The 23,851-nt window shown below is 37.3% G+C and overlaps 1 protein-coding gene across 1 annotated transcript in view; it reads left to right on the top strand.

The window, feature by feature from the left end:
• RADX (RPA1 related single stranded DNA binding protein, X-linked) overlaps positions 1-23,851 on the top strand; it is a 75,971-nt gene that overhangs the window by 16,519 nt on the left and 35,601 nt on the right. Inside the window, exons 4-11 of the mRNA XM_056125690.1 lie at positions 5,586-5,694; positions 6,088-6,179; positions 6,673-6,795; positions 8,987-9,091; positions 11,590-11,754; positions 12,956-13,116; positions 14,041-14,213; positions 22,011-22,084. Coding sequence (XP_055981665.1) covers positions 5,586-5,694; positions 6,088-6,179; positions 6,673-6,795; positions 8,987-9,091; positions 11,590-11,754; positions 12,956-13,116; positions 14,041-14,213; positions 22,011-22,084 — 1,002 coding nt within the window. The remainder of the gene's footprint in view (positions 1-5,585; positions 5,695-6,087; positions 6,180-6,672; positions 6,796-8,986; positions 9,092-11,589; positions 11,755-12,955; positions 13,117-14,040; positions 14,214-22,010; positions 22,085-23,851) is intronic.

The following is a 23,851-nucleotide window of genomic DNA, read 5'->3' as shown; positions in this document are numbered from 1 at the left end:
GATAATAGGAAAGATTTAAAAGTAATAAGACTCCCGTTTGACCCAGCAATACCACTCCTGGGAATATATCCCAGAGAAGCAAAAATGTATAGTCGAAGTGACATCTGCACTTGTTTGTTCATTGCAGCACTCTTTACAATAGCCAGAATCTAGAAAAAACCTGAGTGCCCAAGAACACATGACTGGTTAAAGAAACTTTGGTACATCTACACAATGGAGTATCATGTAGCTGTTAGAAAAGATGAAGTCATAAAATTTACATACAAGTGGTACTACATGGAAAGGATCATGCTAAGCGAAATGAGTCAGAAAGAGAGGGATAGACATAAAAAGATTGCATTCATCTGGGGGACATAAAGTAACAAAATAGGAGATTAATACCCAAGAATAGCCGAGATCAGTACCAGGAGGATTACTCCATGGCTTAGAGGCCACCCGGGCATTCTAGGGGAAAGGGCAGCTCAGATAGAGAAGGGAGCACCAAATAAAGGGTGTTTGGAGGATCCTCCCAGGAGGGGAGATGCATGTTGATAGTAGACTGTGGACTGAACATGATTGCCACTCAATGCCTGTTTTGCAGACCACAACACCCAAAAGGAGAGAGAGAACAAGAGGGAATGCCCTGCCACAGAGGCAGGGTGGGATGGGGGGATGGGTGTGGGAGGGATACTGGGATCCATGGTGGTGGAAAATGAGCACTGGTGGAGGGGTGGGTATTTGATCATTGTATAATCGAAACCCAAGCACAAAAATTTGTAAATCTACAACTGTACCTCCTGGTGTTTCACTAATAAAAATTTTTAAAAAGTAATAAGACTGGCACAGCTAGCTAGCTACAAAATCAACATGCAAGCATCAGATAGTCTTATATACTTAAATAACAGATTTAAATTTATAATTCCCAAAACACAATATGTATCCCTAACAGTATCTATAATATCACTTAATCACTTAACTTCCCGTTAGTCGTCGAGTTGCTCGAGCGGGCGCCAGTAACGTCTCCATTTGTCCCTGTCGAGTGCTAGTGTAGCCCAATGGCATCTGTTCGCTCCGGGAACATGAAGGGCCTCAAACTGATTGTTCATGATCTTGATGAAGAAGTCTGACCATCTGGTAGGTGGGCGGCCACGCAGTCTTTTGACATCCTTCTACATCCTTCTACAAGATCATTGTGGGTGATTTTAATGCCAAGATAGGACCGAGAAGATCAGCTGAAGAACTTCACATCGGGACCCATGGCCTAGAATGGAACGAACAGGGTGAGAGACTGTCTGAGTTCATCATGTCGACCAAGACCATTCATGGTAACTCACAGTTCCAGAAGGCAGAATCTAAACGATGGACATGGGAGTCTCCCGGTGGACGATTCCACAACGAAATAGACCACATCATATTCAATCGACGGTTTTGCCTGACTGATGTCGCTGTTGTCCCAAAATTTCGAACGGGATCGGACCACCGTCTCCTTCGTGCAAAATTCTACTTCACAGAGCGGGGAGAAAGGGCTGCAAAGTTCAAAAAGAGAACTCCCAGAATGACCACCAACTGGGAACTCTTTGGTACTATTGCGGCAACATGGGAAGATGCCATTGTTGACAACATTGACGAGGAATACGATCGACTGGTTCAGCACCTCCATGAATGTGCGAGGAACGCCAAGAGAGAGATAGCCACAAAAAATCACCTATCTTCGAAAACTCTTGAGCTAATTCGCCAGCGTGGTTTGGCGCATGCCTCAGGCAACCGCAAGCTAACGTCCGAGCTCGCAAAGCAGTGCAGAGATGCAATCAAGGAAGACCTCAAAGAGAGAAGAGCAGAAGTACTGGTAGATGCGGCAGAAGCCGGGAAAAGTATTCGTAACGCCTGCCTGTCCTTCGCCAACTATAAGACCAAGATGACTGCCCTCCGATGTCCTGATGGATCCATCACATCCTCCAGAACGGCAATGGAGAAGATTATCTATGACTTCTACTCAAATCTCTTCGATAGCCATGTCCACTTGCCGACATACCAAATTCCACAGGATGGATATGTCGTTCCCAACGTTCTCCCTTCCGAAATCCGACACGCCATTTCATCGGTAAAGAAACAAACAGCACCCGGCCCAGACAAGGTCAGACCTGAACACCTGAAGAACCTGCCGTCAGTACTCATCTATAATATATCCAGAAATAAATCTAATAAAATGTAAAATATCTATTAGAAGAATCTTATAGTACTGTGTTGAAAGGTATTAAAACCACTAGGTGAAATATCCTGTTCTTAGATAATTCATTCTCAATTTCATCAACGTGTTAAGTCTCCCATATGTGGTTTATTGATTTATGACTATTTCATCATAGTTTTTTTTCTGGAACTGACAAACTGGTTCTAAATTTTATGAAGCACACAGTTATTAATAACAAGTAAGGTACTTGTGATAAAAAATAATAAGATGCTGAAGAAGAAGCAAGGACTTGTCCTACATATGTCAGTGTCGTTTTGGTGTTGAGACACTGAATGCCCATGGTCATTAAAAACTTCATAAATAGCAGCGCCTGTATGAAATAATTAAATATGACTTCTTATAAAGCTATAAGTACTTATGACTATGTAGTGCTGGCATAGACAGATTGACCAGTAAATCACAATACAGAATCAAGAAACAGATCTAGAGTAAAAGTTGTAGTTCAGCAGGTAAAGTGCTTTCCTTGCATGTGGTCGATTGGCACCAGATACTGTCTCCTCAAGGTCTGCCAGGAGTAATCCCTGAGCACTGGTGGGTCTTGACCCAAAAAAGAAAGAGAGAATGTGAGTAAGAGAGAAAAAGAGAGAGAAAGAGGGAGATAACAAGAAAGAGAGAGAGGAAAGAAAGAGGATAGAAAGGAGACAAAAGGAAGGGGGTGGGAAGACGGAGAAAGAGAATCCTAGATGTAGAAAAATTCAGTCTAATTAGAGAAAAGGGAAATGTGAAATACAATGAAAACAATTTCTTATTTTATATACCTGGATTAAACAAAAATTAATTTGACAATACCAAACTTTGAAGAGGTCATGGATACTATGAATTTTCACACATTGTTAGCAGAAGTGTAAGTGGGTTCTTTAATTAAGATGGCTAGAATTATCCTGCAGAGCTGAACATTTACGAATTGTTCAATCTGGGTTTTCCTTCCTGGGTATAATTCCTTAGGAAAACTTCAATGTGCACGGGATTATATGTAAAAATTGTCCTATCAATCTTATTAGTCATAGCAAAAATTGGATTTATAGATACCCATCAACACAATATTGGATAAACTATGATATAGTATTATACTATAATATTACTTTAAATATAGTGGCATATATTTAACATTATTATAGTGTAGTTAAATGTAGGGGCTGGAGCGATAGCACAGCGGTAGGGCGTTTGCCTTGCACGCAGCAAACATGGCCAACCCGAGTTCGATTCCTCCGCCCCTCTTGGAGAGCCCGGCAAGCTACCGAGAGTATCTCGCCCGCATGGCAGAGCCTGGCAAGCTACCCGTGATGTATTCGATATGCCAAACACAGTAACAACAAAGTCTCCAATGGTGATGTTACTGGGCCCGCTCGAGCAAATCAATGAACAACGGGAGGACAGTGACAGTGACTAAATGTAAAGCATTCCTTATTGATACTAAGGGTAAAATATGCCTTATGAAGCTACTTAGATGAATTTACGCACTGTAATGCTGAGTGAAAAAAGTACCTAGAATACTCCATCTACACAATGGAGTACTATGTAGCTCTTAGAAAAGATGAAGTCATGAAATTTACATATAAGTGGTATAATATGGAAAGTATCATGCTAAGCGAAATGAGTCAGAAAGAGAGGGATAGACATAGAAAGATTGCATTCATCTGGGGGATATAAAGTAACAAAGTAAGAGATTAATACCCAAGAATAGCTGAGATCAGCACCAGGAGGATTACTCCATAACTTAGAGGCCAGCCGGGTATCCTAGATGAAAGGGCAGTTCAGATAGAGAAGGGAGCACCAAATAAAGGATGTTTGGAGGATCCTCCCAGGAGGGGAGATGCATGTCGAAAGTAGACTATGGACTGAACATGTTTGCCACTCAATGCCTCTTTTGCAGACCACAACACCCAAAAGAAGAGAGAAAACACAGGGGATTGCCCTGCCACAGAGACAGGGGGGATGGGGGGATGGGGGTGGGAGGGATATTATCCATGGTGGTGGAAAATGGGCACTGGTGGAGGGATGGGTATCTGATCATTGTATAATTGAAACCAAAGCACAAAAAATTGTAAATCTACAACTTTAAAAAAAAATAAAATACAATAAAGGGAAAAAAAAAGAAAAAAAAAGTACCTAGAATACTGTGTGAATATTATTACATTTAAATGAAGTTCAAAACAAAGAAATTCAGACAGTATTTTGTTGGGGCAAAATCACTTGTGATAATTTTTTTAATTATTTATTTATTTATTTATTTATTGAATCACTGTGGGAAAAGTTACAAAGCTTTCAGGTTTAAGTCTCGGTCATGCAAATATCAAACACATTTCCCTTTACCAATACTTATTTTTCACCACGAAGAACCCTATTAAACACCCCCCAACCCTCCCAATGCCTGTGAGGCAGATGAATTCTAGTTAACACTCTATCTACTTTGACTAGATTCATTGTTTCGATAAAAGATGCACCATTATTATTTAGAGTTTACCCCCCCAATCAGACATGTTGAAAAAGCATTGTGAAATGATTTTCTTTCTACAGCTGGGTTCAAGAATTAAATGATGTGGCGCAGCCGCAATAGCAGCCACGCGGTTTTGGATTTCTGCTATTTTACTTATTAATCCTGGAAATATTTCTACTGAGAGTCAGATAATTTAGAGATTGGTTTCTGTGCTCTGGAGCTGTGGCCGTGCTGGAGAGCTGCTCGTGGGGGGCAACTGGTGACCTCGGTAGGGCATGAAGGACGAGCCGGGAACACCCCCCTTCCCATGAGGTTTTAGTCACCCCGTCACCACCGGCTCATACCTGGCTTTCCACAAGGCTCCCTAGTGGCTGCCATCTTTCTTTCCAGAGGGGAGAAGGCAGAAGGGACCAACACCCTTTCCCCTCCGGGCAGACATGGTGGCGTGGATTAACGCATAGTCCTTTCACTTTTCTGCTCCAAGCTGCTGGGCTCTGCATTAAGTCCTTGTGCTTCTGGGGCCATGGCCGTGCTGGAGAGCTGCTCGTGGGGGGCAACTGGTGACCTCGGTAGGACGTGAAGGACGAGCCGGGAACGCCCCCCTTCCCATGAGGTTTTAGTCGCCCCGTCACCACCGGCTCATACCTGGCTTCCCACAAGGCTCCCAAGCAGCTGCCATCTTTCTTTCCTGTGATAATTTTTTTAATTGATGAGATAATAAAGTAGAAAATTTAAGGTTTGATTAACCCATGGAGGGTATACAAGTGATTGTATCAAATGGGGCCTGAAGAAAGCTATTGATACTGTTCTAGGTTTAGTGGCAGGCTCAATGTTTTCAATCTATTATTTTCTAATCAGTTTATACACTTAAGTATTTATAGGTATACAGAAAATATCAAAAGTAATATATTTGTTTTTCAGAAATCTGCTTGAGCCTTCATGATTCTCCAAATAATATAATTATAATTCCAGAAAAGCAGGTGAAACCATCATGGAAATTGCCATATTTAAGTCACCACTTTCTCTTAAGGTAAAATAGTTTCTTGGAAAATATCTTAAGTAATACATTTTAACTAATTTACTTATTTTGATTTTAGGGCCACACAGTGGTGCTCATAACTAATATCTGGCTTTGTACTCAGGAATCACTCCCAAAAGGCTTGGGAGACCATGTGGAGTGGTGGAGATATAATATGGGTTGGCTGCATGCAGGGCAAGTGGTGTGCCTATTGCACTATCTCTCTGGACCCTGAAATAATATTTTAAATGTTAATAACTGAAACAATTCATCATTCTTTGCTTAAAATATACACAAAATTTGCCGTATCAATTACATAGAGGTGCTTTTTCACAATCATAATTATAGAATAATTTTTCACTTTTTAAAAATACTGTGTTTTTTTAAACCCTTTTTGTTTTTTAGATCAGAATTGGATAATGCACCAGAAAATACTATTTGTGATATTATTGGCTTTGTAACTTTTGTAGGAAGAGTTCAGAGGTCAAAAAAGAAAGGTGAGTTTTTATTTTGAATTTTTTTGAGAAAACCCTACACTGTTTTTCATAATAGTGGTATCAGTCTCACCAATAGTGAGACTGTAAATAGTGGCTCACATTTTCACTAACAGTGCACAAATACTCTTTTCTCTATTCTTATTACACTCACTATTTTTGTCTTTTTGTAAAATAGTGGCTCTGACAAATGTGGTATGTTATCTCATTGTGGTCTTGATTTATACATATTTATCTGATAATTAGTGATATTGAACGTCCTTTAATTTGCCTATTGGCCATAGGTATGTCTTCCTTGTGGAAATTTCTGTTATGATCTGTTCATTTTGAAATTAAATTCTCTACTACTCAAAAAAAAGAAAGGTGAGTTTTTAAAGGTAGAATTCATATAAAGTGCTTCAGTGAATAGCCCTGTGTTCATATTTGTATAATTGATTATCATTTATTTATAATATAATTAATATTATTCATTTATTTTAATATTCTATCCATACAGAAAAACCTGAAGATTTTTTGGTATATCGCTGGATTCATGTTATTGATGGGACTTCAAAAATTCCATTTATAGTGAAATTGTTTTCTACATCTCAGCCAGGAATGTTTGAATATATTTCCCCAAGTACGTAGTTCTAATACTTTTATCTTTTTATTTTGGGAAGTAGGAGCAGTAGCCTAAAAATGCTAGAATAATCCCATTTACAAAGTCACATGATTAATTTAACCAGTGCAGACAATCTAATGCATGTTTACATATTTTCTATATTAATATATTTGCTACTATGTATTAACCATTTTCTAGTTTTCTAATTTTCACTGAAATCAGTTTTTCCAAAAACAAGCATTTCAGACATAACATTTAAAAATTCAGGGACTAGAGAGAGTTAAACAGGTAAAGCACTTGCTTTACACACAGCTGACTCTGGTTTCAACCCCAGTATCCTATATATTTCAGATATAGGATATATATATTCATATATAGATCCAGATATATATCCTATATACTCCAGATCTCTGCTGGGATTGTTTCCTGACTGCAGAGTCAGGAATAAGTCCCGAACACCACTGAAAATGGACAAACAAACAATATAAAACAGAGGCAGGGTGGGATGGGGGGAGGGGTGGGAGGGATACTGGGATCAGTGGTGGTGGAGAATGGGCACTGGTGGAGGGATGGGTATTTGATCGTTGTATAACTGAAACCCAAGCACAAAAAATTGTAAATCTATAACTGTACCTCATGGTGTTTCACTAATAAAAATCTAAAAAAAAAACTAAAAACCACCCAATCAATTTAATCCTTTGTACCATAAGGCCTGTGAGCACTGCTGGATGCAACCCTATGGCCACTAGCACTACTAAACACCACAACATTGCCAGCCTGAGCTTTGAAATATCAGGTCTATACCAGTGAGTGAATATCACTGGGAATATCCCTCAGGCCCCCAGCAATGTTGGGGAGGCCTTTCTGCCCTCCAAAACTAAAAAGTATGAAACAGAAAGGAAATTGTCTGGGTTCATTAACTAAACAACATTTTTTAAAAAAATTTGGGGTTCGGGGACCACACCCAGTGGTGCTCAGAATTTATTCTTAGTGGATTCAAGGGACCATATGGGATGCCAGATCAGCCATGTGCAAGGCAAATGCCCTACCCTCTATATTATCTCTTTAACCCCTAAAATATTTTAATTTAAGTAATCTTGTACCATAATGTAAGTTTCATATGTGCATCATGTTTATATTGTGACTTTACTACTGAAAGTCAATTATTTCCTACACCATACAGTTGTACCGATTTATCCACCTGTTTTCTCCCCTTCTGGTAACCATTAATTGATCTTATATTCTAAAATTTTGTTTTAATTGATCTTATATTCTAAAATTTTGTTTTAATTAGTTTACCTGTTTGGTTTGTCTATATATACCATACATGAGTGAAATATGGTAGCTATTTCTCAGTGTGGCTATTTGTTTCACTAAAATATCTCTAGCTCCAACTATTTTACTGAAAATGGCAGAATTTAATCTTTTACAGCTTAATAGTATTCCATTTTGTATCTTTATCACATTTATCTGTACACACTTAGGTTTTTTCCATTTCTTGGCTATTATAAGTAATTTTAGTCTGAAGACTGTTAAAATTTTCATGAATTCTTTTCAGCACTACATTCTAACAAACAGAGCTGATGAGTCAGGGCATTATGAATTATTTTTAGTATATCAAATTGAATAGTAAGGTGTACAGAAAAGGTGATGTAAGACTTGCCATATACACTAAAGCTTAAGGTATACATGCAAAATATATTTTTAAAACTTGCATAACCAGACTCAAAATTGATATTGTATTAGTTTTTCTAGTATGAAGAATCAGTGATTTCAAGGATCATTGGATTAATACATGAAAACATTATGAAGAAATTATGCTTTTTTTCTCTGTAGAAGATAACTGTTCACACTCAGTTTGTGCCTGATTAGATTCTTGATCTCTTCAACTGTGCATCAAACTGACTTCTGTTAACTGCAGATATAGCGCTATGTATAGGAAAGGTGTTAGATCCTGTATCTAAACGGAAGAGCAAGGGTTAAATCTCTGTTACTCCAAGTGTGGCAAAAGGACTTGTAGCAGCACTATCACCTAGGAGCTTATTAGAAAATAGGAACCTTAGACTTCACACTCAAATTTCTGAGTCCAAATTTGTAGTTTAACAATTGTTCCAGTTGATTCCTATTCTCATTAATGTTTGAGAAACATAGTGCTAGATTCTGATCCTATGTTCTCTTTGAAATACATAAATTATTTCTTATTCTGTAGTGACATATTTTGTGGGCACACAATTGAAAGTTATTAGACTCAACAGTGAAGTTTATAACATGTTTTACCTCATCACTACAAATGAGAGTCGAATGTTTATTACTGGTGAGTAATTTATTTATTTTATTGGAAATGTATTCTGAGTAGCTTTCCAGGCTCTCCGAGAGGGAAAGAGGCTTTTTGGGTGGCCTCTAATCGCCCTTATGAAAGGTACTTTTACTCAACATGATAACTTTATTTTAACTTAAAATAAGAATTCCTTAACAATAGAATTTAATCTATGTAATATATTGTTTCTAGATTTTTAACAACTAAGGCAATAATTTTGTTATTCAAGAACTAGATATGTCTATGATTAATTTTATTTTTTGTTTGATATAAAAGGTAGAGTATTAGAATTTTTTGATAGAGTTAAGAGAGTTTGACCCTATGCCAGTATTTTTGAATACTCAACAAACAAAAAGGTACATCAGATTTTGATCCCTGAATCTCCTATTTTTCTTACATAGCAAGAAGTATCTCATTACATGTATGTGGTTTATCTCTATTTCCTCTCATAATAGAGTCAAAACAAAGATAAATCTTTCTGACGCTGAAGCTATAACGCATCAAGTAGGGTGTTTGCCTTGCACGTGGTCAACCCGGGTTTGATTCCCAGCTTCCCCTATGGTCCCTCGAGCACCACCAGGAGTAATTCCTGAATGCAGAGCCAGGAGTAACCAGGTCAAGATAAATCTTTCCAAATGACAAAGGCAATAGAATAATAGCTAGAAAATTTGTCAAAAAGAGGGTGGTCCTTTGAAAGATGTAACACATCTTTGTCAAATGTTTCATTTTATAAATACTAATATCAAATGGTAAATATGTAATAATAAATTTATAATAATATAATATTTAAATGATAATTTGGGGATACTCCAAAGTGGTGCTCAGGGGTCACTCCTGGCAATACTCAGCCAAACAGGCCAGTGGTCCAGTGCCGATTCTAAGGATGCAATGTTGCTTGGATCTATTTGTGCCAAGGATCATTGGGGCCACTCTGGTGATGCTTGAGAGGCCATGCCATCTGGGAGACTTATATGATATTTTTAAGTATTTTATTTTGTTTTAGTTTTGGTTCACAAACAATGGTGAATAGAACTTACTTATGGCTTGGTGCTCAGGGATCACCCATGGTGGGGCTCAGGGATGCCAGGGATCGAACCCAGTTTAGCCACGTGCAAGGTAAGAGCCCTGTCAGCTGTGCTGTTGCTCTGACCAGAATATTATTGAGTGTTCTAATAAGTCTTAGCTTACCTGCGGTTAACGCGTGGTTTTTATTTTTCTCTTTTTCCTTTTATTTAAATAATAAATTTAACTAAAGAGCCATGATTTACAAAATTATTGATAGATGAGGCATTCAATATTCCAATACCAATGCCACAAGTGTCAACTTCCCTCCATCAGAGTTTGAAGATCCTATTTTGATAGTTAAAAAAATCCAGAGATTGTTTCCTCTTTTTTTCCTGTGGTTTTTAAGTATTCCATATACAGGTCCATTTTAGTCCACTTAAACTCATATGTTTCATTTCCTTTTTGACTAAGGAATGCTCTACTTACTGATATTTTAATGCATATCAAATATAATTGTCTGCTTTGCATATAAATGGATCAACATTGAGAGTATTACATTAAGTGAAATGAGTCAGAAAGAGAGGGAAAGACATAGAAAGAGTGCACTCATCTGTGGAATAGAAAGTAACAGAATAGAAGACTAACACCAAGAACAGTAGAGATAAGGTCCAGGAGGCTTGCCCCACGTCTTGTAAGCTGGCCTCACATGCTGGGTGAAAAGGCAGCTCAGATAGAGAAGGGAACACCAAGTAAAGGGTGTTGGGAGGACCCGCTCGGATTGGGAGATACGAGCCGAAAATAGACTATAGACCAAACATGATGGGCACTCAATACCTATATTGCAAACAACAACATCCAAAAGGAGAAAGAGAACAAAAGGTGGAGTGGGGTGGGGTGGGGTGGGCGGGGTATGGGATGGGGGTGGTGGGGAGGGCTTCTGGGATCATTGGTGGTGGAGAATGGGCACTGGTCGAGGGAAGAGTACTCAATCTTTGTATGACTGAAATGAAAACACAAAAATTTGTAAGTATGTAACTGTACCTCAATGTGATTCACTAATAAAAATAAATAAATAATGTGTATATATATAATTGTCTGCTACATGGTGACTGGGCTGGAGCGATAGCACAGCGGGTAGGGCGTTCGCCTTACAAGCGGCCAACATGGCCGACCCGAGTTCGATTCCTCCGCCCCTCTCGGAGAGCCTGGCAAGCTACCGAGAGTATTCGATATGCCAAACACAGTAACAACAAAGTCTCCAATGGAGACGTTACTGGGTCCGCTCGAGCAAATTGACGATCAACGGGAGGGCCTTTTACCTTTACATGGTGACTTAGCGGACATGACTTTCTTTCCTCAGTGATACAAGAGATTATACTTAACGTATATCAATTTAAATTATATAATATATATAATCCATATGGTTTATTACACTTAGCTATTTTTCTTTTCCCCCACCTTTTGTGTGTGTGTTACCCTTTCTACAAAAGGTCATAAAGGTCAAGCATATACCCGTGAAGACAAAGTAAGACGTTTTTCTCATTGGGTTAGAGAAAAAACCTATAGAGGGGAAATGAATATTTATACTGTTATTGGTGGATATTATGCCTACCCACCCGTGGGTACATTTTCCAAGTATACACATTCTCCTAGAGGTAAATATGTAATTTGTATCCCTTTATGATATGTCTATATGCTATGTTTGATATATGCCATTTTCCATTTATTTTATGTGAGTGTACCAAAGTATAACAGTACTTACTGATAATAATATTAAAGTCTTAAAAGTTAGTATTTTTATTTTATTAAATTGGGAGATGGAAACATTTATTAAACTGAAAGAAGATAATGGAGATATATATTAATTTGATGTCAGTTACTCTACTTTACTGTTTTTGACTGGAGCGATAGCACAGCAGGTAGGGCATTTGCCTTGCATGCAGCCGACCCAGGTTCGATTCCTCTGTTCCTCTCGGAGAGGCCGGCAAGCTACCGAGAGTATCCCAGCCGCAAGACAGAGCCTGGCAAGCTCCCTGTGGCATATTCGATATGCTAAAAACAATAACAACAAGTCTCACAATAGAGATGTTACTGGTCCCTGCTCAAGCATCGATGAACAAAGGGGCAACAGTGCTACAATGCTACAGTGACACAATTCAACACGATCTTTAAGTAAAAATTACACTACAATAAATGGTATATAGAAAACGTACTCATGAGAAGTCTGACAGTAATGACTCACCTTACTTTTTAGTATAATTAAGAAAACATTTTGCAAGTATGACACAGATAATTTGGGGGTGAGGGAAACACCTATCAGTGCTCAGGGCTTACTCCTGACTCTGTGCTCTGGAATTATTCCTGGCAGGCTTGGGGGACGACATAGGGTGCCGGAGATGGGGTGCATGCAAGGCAAATGCCCTATCTGTGATACTATAACGCCAACCCAATAATTTTTTAACTTATGGGGATATTTCATGCATTTGACCTATAATCACCTCAATATTGGCGTCCTCTTGTGCTTCATAATGTCAACAATATGTAGTTTATGGTTGAAAGTGTTAAAATATGTATTCCTATTCAGTATCACTTAGAGATGTGATATGCAAATTATATTCAATATGCAAATCTTTTTCAGATTAGGGCCCTATATTAGAAGACTCTCTCAATTTAACTGAAAAAAGATGCTTTGCCTATTTCAAAAGTTATAGAAGGGGTGCAAGTACAAATAAAAATCCTCTCAAATTTAACTTATATAGCTTATAATTACATGTTGTGAAATTACATTGCAGGTCTAACTTATTTTTATCATTCCTGTTCTTGAAAACTTACAATTTCTTGGAAATTATTTTGCAGTTGAATTGCTCTTGACAGCTCTAAGTGAAGTGAAGAATGTGATTCAAAATGTGCAATATAGGGAACAAAAGAGAATTGCAATTCAGGGGGTAGTTACTGTTATAAAGTTTATCCCCCATAGTGTTGCAACTGAAAGAACCTATGCATCACAAACAGTTCAGGTATGATGCCAGAATTAATGGTCCATCTGTTACTGAGTACATTTTATTCAGAGCTTATATGTACTGGTTCTTTTGGGAGGATTGTTGTTGTTGTTGTTGTTGGTTTTAGGCCACACCTAAAATGATGTTTAGGGAATACTCCTGGCAATGCTCAGGGGATCATGGGATGCTGGGGATCAAACTCCAGCTTATTTTGCAGCCATGTGCAAAATAAGCTCCTACTACTGTGCCATCTCTCCAGCCCTTCACATGCATTGATTCTTAATGATATACACCGAAAAGAAAAAATTATGGTTGTTTTGTTTCCTTCTGGTCATTTGGTAAGGAACAGTCTGGACTAAACATTACAGACAATTATTACTTCTGCCACCAAAACTTGGTAGTTTGTTTTCAATTTCTGCAGAATTCATACCTGTCATGATTATCTTTACCAAAATTCCCAAATGGCATGTATTACACTGTTTTTATATCTTTTATCCAGTCCAGAACTGTAGGAATGATTCTGCAGGAAGCTTTGACCTATGTTACTATGATGGTTATCCTTTCTAGATTCTGTGAAATAGTGAGACTTACAGTGCACTTTTAGACTCTAGTCACCATCCAGACTAGTTAATATTCAGTTTATTTTTTATAATATTCCTACAATTACAGTTCATATAGAAATGAGCACTGAACACAACTTTTCTGTTATAATAATATAAGTATTTTAATTTTCATTAAAATATTAAAAATTTTAAATATAATATGGTAGGATATTTCATAGAATATGGTTTAGAGGTAATCTTCATTAAATAAATGTTATAATTATGAACTTTCATCACAAATCTTAAGATAATGAAAATTGATAATAAATATTTAGAGTTTTTAAAGGGGGAAATAATCTTGTGAATTACTTTAACTTTTTTTCTAAATTTTTGGTTTTAGAATGCTAATCAGCCTTCAACATCCAAAGTGAATGGAGGAACTCAAAGTTGGTATAGGAGAGGTGAAAAGCGGCCAAATGATGTCCCTATGAGATTTCAGTCTGTTCCAGCTACATATGCAAGTTTAATCCCAAGCAGGAAGATGAGAATTGTGCAAGGCCCAAACGCTATACTGTAAGTCACCAGTATTATGTGCACACATATCATATTCATTTTCTCTTGGTTTGTCTCTAACCTATAAAATGAATAGGCATACTAATATCTCTGTTAGTTTTCTATGGTTTCCATAAACATACAACTGGCATTTAAAAATGATTAGTTATCTCACAATTATGGAATCTGGAAGCTAGAAGTCTTTTAATAAGGTATCATTAGGTGGGTTCCTTCTGAAGACTTTGAGGAAGAATCTGTACCATACTTCTCCCTTAGCCTCTAGTGGTATACTGGCAATTTTTGCCATTCCTTAGATTTACAGAGGCATCATCCTAATCTCTGCTTTCATCTGTACATAACATCATTTTCTCTGGGTCCATATCTGGGTCCAAATGTCCTATTTTGATAACACCAGTCCTACTAAAGTAGGGAACCACTCTGATGTAATAGTTTCTTCCACTATGACCCTATCTTAAATTACCCAGTTACATCTGCAATGACCCTATTTTCCATTCTAAGGGTCAGTGAAGATATAATTAGTTACACAATGCTAGTTATATTAATGTTTGTGAGGGTTATAATTCAACCCATAATAGTCTGCTCTCTAGTCCCAAATTAAAATTTCAAATTTGAACATGAAATGTTGTCATATACAAAATATATTCTTCCCATAAAAGTGTCCTCAAAAAGCCTTAACTTTGTAAATAATGACTCTTTAATGAAAATAAATAAAAGATAAACGAACAAAAAAACCTTAATCTATTCCAACATTAAGTCCCAAATCTCTTATTAAATCATGTATGGATTTACACAAGATTTTTTGTTTTGTTTTGTCTTGTTTTATTTCAAATACCCATCCCTCCACCAGTGCCCATTTCCCACCACCATGGATCCCAGTATCCCTCCCCCTCCATACCCTCCATCCCACCCTGCCTCTGTGGCAGGGCATTCCCCTCTGTTCTCTCTCTCCTTTTGAGTGTTGTGGTTTGCAAAAGAGTTAAGGCTGATTTTCAGGGAGAAACGTTGGATGGTTTAATTTCCATTGATCACTTTGTATATATAAGGAGATGTCCTTACGCGGCCGCGCAGTTTGGAAAAAATGTTCTGGTTCCCGTATGCCCGAGCTATGCCTGTAGAGACTCACGGTCACCGGGGTTCCATCTGGAGAAGGCGGAATGCGGCACCTACCCCATCTGGGACCTCCTGGTGAGGTCAGCTCTGTTTGGGACCTGGAGCATTCTCCGGGAGCTGTGGTGCCCTCCAACGGTGTTCTTTGTTGCTGTGTGCTGTAAAGATGGCGCTGGGAGGGGGGGGTGCGGGTTGTGGGCGTGACTTCCAGAATCAGAGGTTGCCTGGGAGCTGAGCAGGCTCCATTGCAGTTTGGAGGAAATGTCCCGGTTCCTGCTTGGCAGAGCTATGCTTGTAGAGACTCATGGTCACCGGGGTTCCCTCTGGAGAAGGCGGGATGCTGCACCTACCCCATCTGGGACCTCCCGGTGAGGTCGGCTCTGTTTGGGACCTGGAGCATTCTCCGGGAGCTGTGGTGCCCTCCAGCAGTGTTCTTTGTTGCTGTGTTTTCTACACAAGGTTTTTTAACCTGAGAAATATACTTTTCTGTGAGCCTGTGAAACTAGACATGTTATCTGTCCAAACTACAGTAGTGGTACAGGCACATAACCTAGGAATCTCTTTTTAAAAGGGAAGCACTGGAAGTAAATAGACATATCAGGTATCAGAAGCAAGCCTGAAACTTAGCAGTGCCAAATTTATTTGATTTTAAACATCAAGAATTATCACCTATTGTGTGCCAGAGAGATGGTATAGTAAGTAAGACATCTTGCATGTGATTGACCCAGTTTCAATCCCTGACATCTTATTGGTTCCTTGAGTATTTCCCAGGAGTAATCAATGAGAAGAGAGCCAGAAGTAACTGCAGAACACTACTGGATAATAATATATCCTCTGGGTAGATGATGTGGCAGCCTCAACCCCTTAGCTCTAAATGATGGCCGGGAAATTAGCCTCACCCTTAAGTCCATTCTTCCTTTTTTTCTTGAAAAAAATCAAATCATCACTGCTGATATCTCTATTGGCTCTTTTGCTGATGAGAATCTGAGAATTCTTACACTCTTCATTCATGTCATCCCACATGTGCATGTCCATTTTTGTTTAAGCTAACAGAATCCCTGCAGTTGATTGATTAGATCCACAAGTCACACATCTTAGCTCTGGTACCAATGGCTGTTCAACAACACTCTTCATGTTTTCTCCAGAGACAATTTTTTTTCACAAATATGGATATATGAGAATTTTCCAATATTGAGGTTCTGTTCTTTTTTTCTTAATCCCTTCAACGTGTTGGTATTTTACTATATGCATCAAGGAAAAATCTGGCTTTGTATTCAATATTTTGTTAGAAATAGTCTTCACCCAAGGACAGTAGACAAAGGTCAGTAGGATTGCTCCATGGTTGGAAGCCTGTCCCATGTTCTGGGAGAGAAGGCAGTTGGGATAGATAAGGAACCACTAATCCAATGATGGTTGAAAGGATCAATTGGGATGGGAGATGTGTGCTGAAAGTAGTTTAAGGACCAAACATGATGACCTCTCAGTATCTGTGCTGCAAACCATGATGCCCCAAACTAGAAAGAGAGTAAGAAGTAAAGTACCTGCTATCGATGTAGGGGATGGGGTGGAGTGGGGGTAGTGGGAGGGATACTGGGGACAGTGGAAAATGTACACTGGTGGAGGGATGGATGTTCCATCATTGTATGACTGAAACTCAATCATGAAAGTATTGTAATGTTTGGTCTATAGTCTGTTTTCAGCACGCATCTCCCATCCTGAGCAGGACCTCCAAGCACCCTTTAATTGGTGGTCCCTTCTCTAGCTGAGCTGCCTTTTCCTCCAGCATGTGAGGCCAGCTTCCAAGTTGGCAGGAGTTTTTGATTCTATGCTGAGCTTCTATCTTGAAACCTTGATGAATTCTCTTATTCTAAAGTTTGTAGGTCTTAAAATTTTTTGTTAATAAAAATTATGTAATCTGAAAATATTTATATATTATTTCTGCCTTTCGAAAAATGACTTCTATTTCTTTTACATCAGGACCTCTAATAATGTATGGATTAGAATTGTTGGTAAAGAACATCTGTGACTCCTTTATCATTTTTACACAGCTTTATCCAGATATAGTTGCTATAGAATATTGTTAAAGTTTAATATGTACAGTAGCATTGCACTGTCCTCCCATTGTTCATCAGTTTGCCCCAGCGGGTACCAGTAATGTCTCCATTATGAGACTTGTTACAGTTTTCTTGTATATTGAATTCACCACGGGGAGCTTGCCAAGCTCTGCCATGCAGGCAGGATACTCTTGGTAGCTTGCCAAGCTCTCCAAGGGAGGTGGAGGAATCGAACCCGGGTCAGCCACATGCAAGGCAAAAGTCCTACCCACTGTGCTATCGCTCTAGCTAAAATATGTACAGTACAATATGGATACACATGTATATTGCAAATGAATACCCCAACAATATTAGCTTTCACATTCATCACTGAACATAACTACTACATTTTTGTGTATAGACTATTTAAGATCTACTCTCAGCCCCTTTGAGGTATAGACTATAGTAATGTGTTATCTGTAGTTACCATTCTATATACATTAGATCCTCAGAATTTACTCATGATTAGAAGTTTATATTCTTGAAGTTTATACTCTTGTATTCATGTCTTCCTGTTTCCCAACTCTTGACAGCTTACATTCTATTATTTTTGTGAATTCAGCTTTATTTCTCATTTTACGTCAGAAGATAAAGTCTCAAGATTTTATCATCGAGAAATCAGCAATTAATTTTGATCATATTAAAGAAGCTTCCTTCTAATTCAAGTTTGCTAAAATTTCTCTTGAATATGATTTTAATTTTATACTGAATCCATTGATCTATTGATTTTTGCTTTCTTTTTAATGTAATTAAGTTACATAATTTCATGTTAAATGCTCGTGCATTCCTCAAATAAGTTTTTTTCTTAAATATTCAGAAAGAATATCTACTGAAACTGTGTGTGAAGTTTTTGATTTATTGCATTTTTGTGTGTAAAGTGTAGTTAGAATTGTCTTTCTTATATGGCTGGCATCAATTTCTGTTTTCCCACATATTAATTAATTAGATGCTTTTCATCACTCCTTGTATTTCCATGCTTCTTTGTGAGATCAGCCTCCTTCTCACTGAAAAATTCCTATCAGCATTTATTTCAATGCAGACAAATTACATAGTCTCAAAAGACTTATTCCCAGGGCTGGAGCAATAGCACAGCGAGTAGGGTGTTTGCCTGGAGCAACAGCACAGCGAGTAGGGTGTTTGCCTTGCACGCGGCCGACCTGGGTTCGATTCCCAGCATCCCATATGGTCCCCCGAGCACCGTCAGGAGTGATTCTTGAGTGCAGAGCCAGGAGGAACCTCTGAGCATCGCTGGGTGTGACCCAAAAAGCAAAAAAAAAAAAGACATTTACCCTAAAATTACTTTTATTTCTAAAGGATAATTAGAGTAGGTTGCAGGTCTGTTTTCTGCTGTTTTATTGCTTCTATATTTTCTATTAGTCTGGAAAATTGTCTGTTAGGAGACATTAAGATAAGCAAGGCCTTAATGCCTGTACTATATGTCTAACCCAGAATGATTATTTAGATAATACTTGTTGCCTGAAAAATATAATTTTTTTATTTAATCATTTTTTTATTAGTGAAACACCATGAGGTACAGTTATAGACTTATAAATTTTTGTGCTTGGGTTTCAGTTATACAATGATCAAGTACCCATCCCTCCACCAGTGCCCATCCTCCCCCACCACGGGTCCTAGCATCCCCCCCCACCCCCCCCACCCCCGTCCCACCCTGCCGCTGTGGCAGGGCATTCCCCCTTGTTCTCTCTCTCTTCTTTTGGGTACTGTGTTTTGCAAGAGAGGCATTGAGTGGCAATCATGTTTGGTCTATAGACTACTTTTAGCATGTCTCTCCCACCCTGGGAAGGTCTTCACAGCACCTTTTATTTGGTGCTCTCATCTCTATCTGAGCTTCCTTTTCACCTAGCACATGTGGCTGGCCTTCAAGTCATGGAGCAAAATTCCTGGTACTAATCTCAGCCATTCCTGGGTGTTAGTCTCCCGTTTTGTTGCTTTATGTTCCCCAGATGAATGCAATCTTTCTGTGTCTATCCCGCTCTTTCTGACTCATTTCGCTTAACAGGATACTTTCCATGTAGTACCACTTGTATGTAAATTTCATAACTTAATCTTTTCTAACAGCTACATAGTACTCCATTATGTAAATGTACCAAAGTTTCTTTAACTAGTCATCTGTTCTCGGGCATTCAGGTTTTTTCCAGATCCTGGCTATTGTAAAGAGTGCTGCAATGAACAAACAATTGCAGATGTCACTTCGACTATACCTTTTTGCCTCTCTGGGATATATTCCCAGGAGTGCTATAGCTGGGTCAAATGGGAGATCAAATTCTAATTTTTTGAGAATCGTCCATACTGTTTTCCAAAAGGGTTGGACCAGCCTGCATTCCCACCAGCAGTGAAGGAGGGTCCCTTTCTCGCCACATCCGCGCCAGCACCTGTTGCTTTTTTTCTTGTGGATGTGGGCCAGTCTCTGTGGTGTGAAATGATATCTCATTGTTGTTTTGATCTGTATCTCTCTGATGATTAGTGATGTAGAGCATTTTCTCATGTGCCTTTTTGCCATTCGGATTTCTTCTTTGCGAAAGTTTCTGTTCATGAAAAATATAATTTAAATGAATAATCACAATATATTTAACATTTTTATCATGATAAATTATTTCATATTGACTTATATTAGCAAATAATATATTCCTGCCCTTTTTGTGTACAGTATCCTGCTTTTTGTAGGTAGAAGTCACTGAAAATATTTCTTCAATTGTTTGTATAGATTGGAGCACTGCAGTTCATAATGAAAGATCCCTTAAATTTCCTTATTTTATTCTTAATTTATCTGTGAGAAAGAGATAGGATAACCATCTCAGTTTTATACATGAGAAGTAATAAAATTTCTTAACTGGGGACTATATGGTAACCTGTGGACCTCTAGGATATTACAGTGGGGTTACAGGTGAAAATCACATAAAGGGGACCACAGCATAAGACAAGGGAGATATGTAGTAGGACACAGGCAACATAGAAAGAAAATAAAGTCAGAAGGGGGCATCTACTAGAAAAAAGTTGAACATTGAAATATAGGTTATCCTATATTTCTTATATTTGTATTTCATCTTTTTTCAATTTCATTAATTGAAACAATAGACAATTATCCCCTCACCTTAGGACTTTTAAGTCACACAGTGTATGATTATATATTCTGGTGAAATTCTCCTGAGCCACTTTTTAATTCTATGTAATATAATGGCAGTGTTAGAGTTTGGAAAACTTTTTTAGTATATTTAAGATGAAAAATTATTTTATAATCACATTTTAAATTTTAAATAGTACCAGTTGTACAAGTTAAGGATGTCAAAACAATTTGTTTAATTACATAGATACAAACAATATGTTTAATTACATAGATATTTCTCCTAGTTATTTTAAGTTCTCTTATTTCTAAAAATATTTTCTAGGATAGAAAAAAGTTGAAAGTACAATTTTTAAATATATCTTTATATGGAGCTTGATAAATAGTACAGGAATTAATGTTTGCCCAGAAAATCACTGAACCTAGTTTGATCCCTGACACTATATATAGTCCCTAGTAGAGAACCATGAATAAGCCCTGAGCATCAAGGTGTAGCCAAACCAAAAAATATGTTTTCATTTTAAGACTCTTTATAGATAAATAAATGTATTTTCATCCATGAAAACTACTTTTTTGTTTATCAACAACTCACTAGTGAAATGAATGCTATTGTGTATAAGATACAATAAATTCACTGATAAAATAAGCAATATGCTACGATATTCTACCATGATACATTTCAGGTTTGCTTTATATTTTTAGAAATATACTAAAAACCCATAATATAGAACTATCTTTAAAAGACAAAATATTTTATTAAAAATTTGTGTAAAAATAAGATTCTAAACTTCAAAATAAGATGTTTTTCCTTTATCCATTTATTTCGGTTCAGTAAACAGCTATTATATGAATATATAAAAATAAATAATGGGCAGTAGGGTTCATGGTAGAATCTGTGGGAGAGACATAGATAACCTGTACTTTCAATATAGTCTGATAAATGCAATGATAGGTGTTTATTCATGCAACTATGATAGCCTATACAGGGAGAAGTGATTACTGGATATAGATCAAGTATGAATTTTAATAGAAAATAATACCTGACATGAACTTTGAACAATAAATAAGAATTAACCAAAGAAAAGGAAAAGTGGCATAGGTTTGTTCTAGGCATGAAGGTTTGAAATAGCTTGAGTCTTATAGAAAATTTTTAAATTAAGTTGTAAAGTTAGGCCAGGTTGTTTTTCAGAATATTTGAATCAAGCAAACATAAAAATAGCCATTTAAACTAATTTTTAAAGTCCTATTATAGACAATGAAAATATATTCCTCTTTTGTTAATATTGAATATAGCTGACTACTTGAAAGTATATTTCACTGAACTGACAACAGTGTTTTATTTGTTATATTGGATATTTATTAATAATTTTAAAATATTTTTCTTATCAACACATGAAACTAAACCTCTATATTATATAAATTGCTTGGTTTGGAATAAGTTCTGAATGGCAGCAACTATTTCTTTTACATTCAAGTTTCTTTATAACTGATGGCTATTTTTCAACATTATTATAGGAATCCTGTACCTCAACCAGAAATTTCTATGGGAGCAAGAGGAAATAATTGTAGCCAACCAAGTCGCTACACATGTAAGTTTTTTTTATTAATAATATTTTATCATATTTATGAAACAAATATATACAGAATTCTGTTTTATTTGATCCTACATTTTGCTTTTATTAGCATAACATAAGTACTTTCAATATATGTATAGTTGTTTTCTTTCTGGTTTTATTTATTCTCACTTAAGTCCTTGTCAAAGTGCTTTATCTCTTGGACGCTGGTGAAGGGACACTGATACGTGGTAGTTGTGATGTTGGACCATTGTGAACCTGAAGCTCTATTATTAAGAGTATTGTAAATCATAGTGCCTAAATAAAATGGGGGTACTGGTTTTAATGTTAGAACAATTTGGTATCGTCCCACAATTAAAGTAAATATAAACAGACTTACATTTTACATATGTGTATAAAATCCTGAATAGTACATACCTTCAAATGTGCTACTTTAGAATAATTATGATAGCTTAATTTTACTTTATTTTATATTAAAATGTAATTGTAGTTGTAGTAGTTATTAGTTGTTGTTCCTTTACTAAAGGATTGACATATTGAATACTGGGTTTATTTCTAAAGTGATTTCAACTTAGTTGTGACAGGCATCCTTAAAGTTGTTTGGCTTAAACCAGATCTCATAACGGTTTAGACTAGACTTTTATTTGGACTAGACTATTAAACACTGTATGTTTCTTGCCACTTGCCTAATTTTTGCATAAGGATTAGCTTTTAGTCAATCTAAGAAATTGAAAACCCATGGCAGTATCCCCCAATCCCACAAAAATAAAATCAGAAAATGTAGGGAAAAGTTATAGCTTAAATACGTAACCAAGCTCATAACAAGAAAGAAAAATCCCCAGGTAAAACCAAAGGCAAACTTCTCATGGGCATTTCTGAACTAGATAGAGACCTAAATTATTAAAAGTAAAAAGTAAAGGCCCTCCCGTTGATCGTCGATTTGCTCGAGCGGGCCCAGTAATGTCTCCATTGGAGACTTTGTTGTTACTGTGTCTGGCATATCGAATACTCTCGGTAGCTTGCCGGGCTCTCAGAGAGGGATGGAGGAATCGAACTCGGGTCGGCCATGTTGGCTGCGTGCAAGGCAGACGCCCTACCCGCTGTGCTATTATGATTGATATATAATAACCATATATAAGGGAGGTTCTAAATGACACTGGTAGAACTAATTTAAAGTTGGACGGTTATAAAGGGTCAAAAAAGTATACCCATCGGCACAGAAAGTATCAAGAAGCTTCCTTGTATTCCTTAGGCAATGAGTAGGAAAAATCAAATCAAAAGAAATGAAGATCCTAAGACTATATGTCCAGGAAGCACGAAAGTGTGGTAACAGTTCAGATGGCTAAAATGTGAGGATACTGAGCTATGGAATTAAAACTATCTGGTCTGGTTTTTTTTTCCAAAAAAAATCCCTAAGATTTTGATAGAGTTGACAGTGATAAGTGTGAAACTGCATAAAAGGAAACTTCTTACAATCCTGAGCATTTGGTATGCCATGGGAAATGTCTACAGAAAAGGAATGCATGGTTTAAGAAATTAAAATGTGTCAATGGGTGGGAATGGGTGGGGAGTCTTGGGCACTTTGGTGGTAGTAAAGTGAGATAACTTTGTATATCAAGAGCATACATGTCAACAGCATTGTAAACATATTAACTATATTAAAAGCCTTTTAATTACAAACTCCACATGTAAATGTAACACTACTCTGAGAGGCAATGCAAGTGGATAGGTATAATACATAGTTTTTACCCCCAGATCTAGAAATACTAGAGCAGTCAGAAA

The sequence above is a fragment of the Sorex fumeus genome, unplaced genomic scaffold, assembly GCF_029834395.1.
Source record: "Sorex fumeus unplaced genomic scaffold, SorFum_2.1 ptg000058l, whole genome shotgun sequence".
Lineage (NCBI taxonomy): Eukaryota > Metazoa > Chordata > Mammalia > Eulipotyphla > Soricidae > Sorex > Sorex fumeus.
The sequence above is the reverse complement of the archived record's forward strand: the minus strand, read 5'-3'. Positions and strand labels throughout refer to the sequence as shown.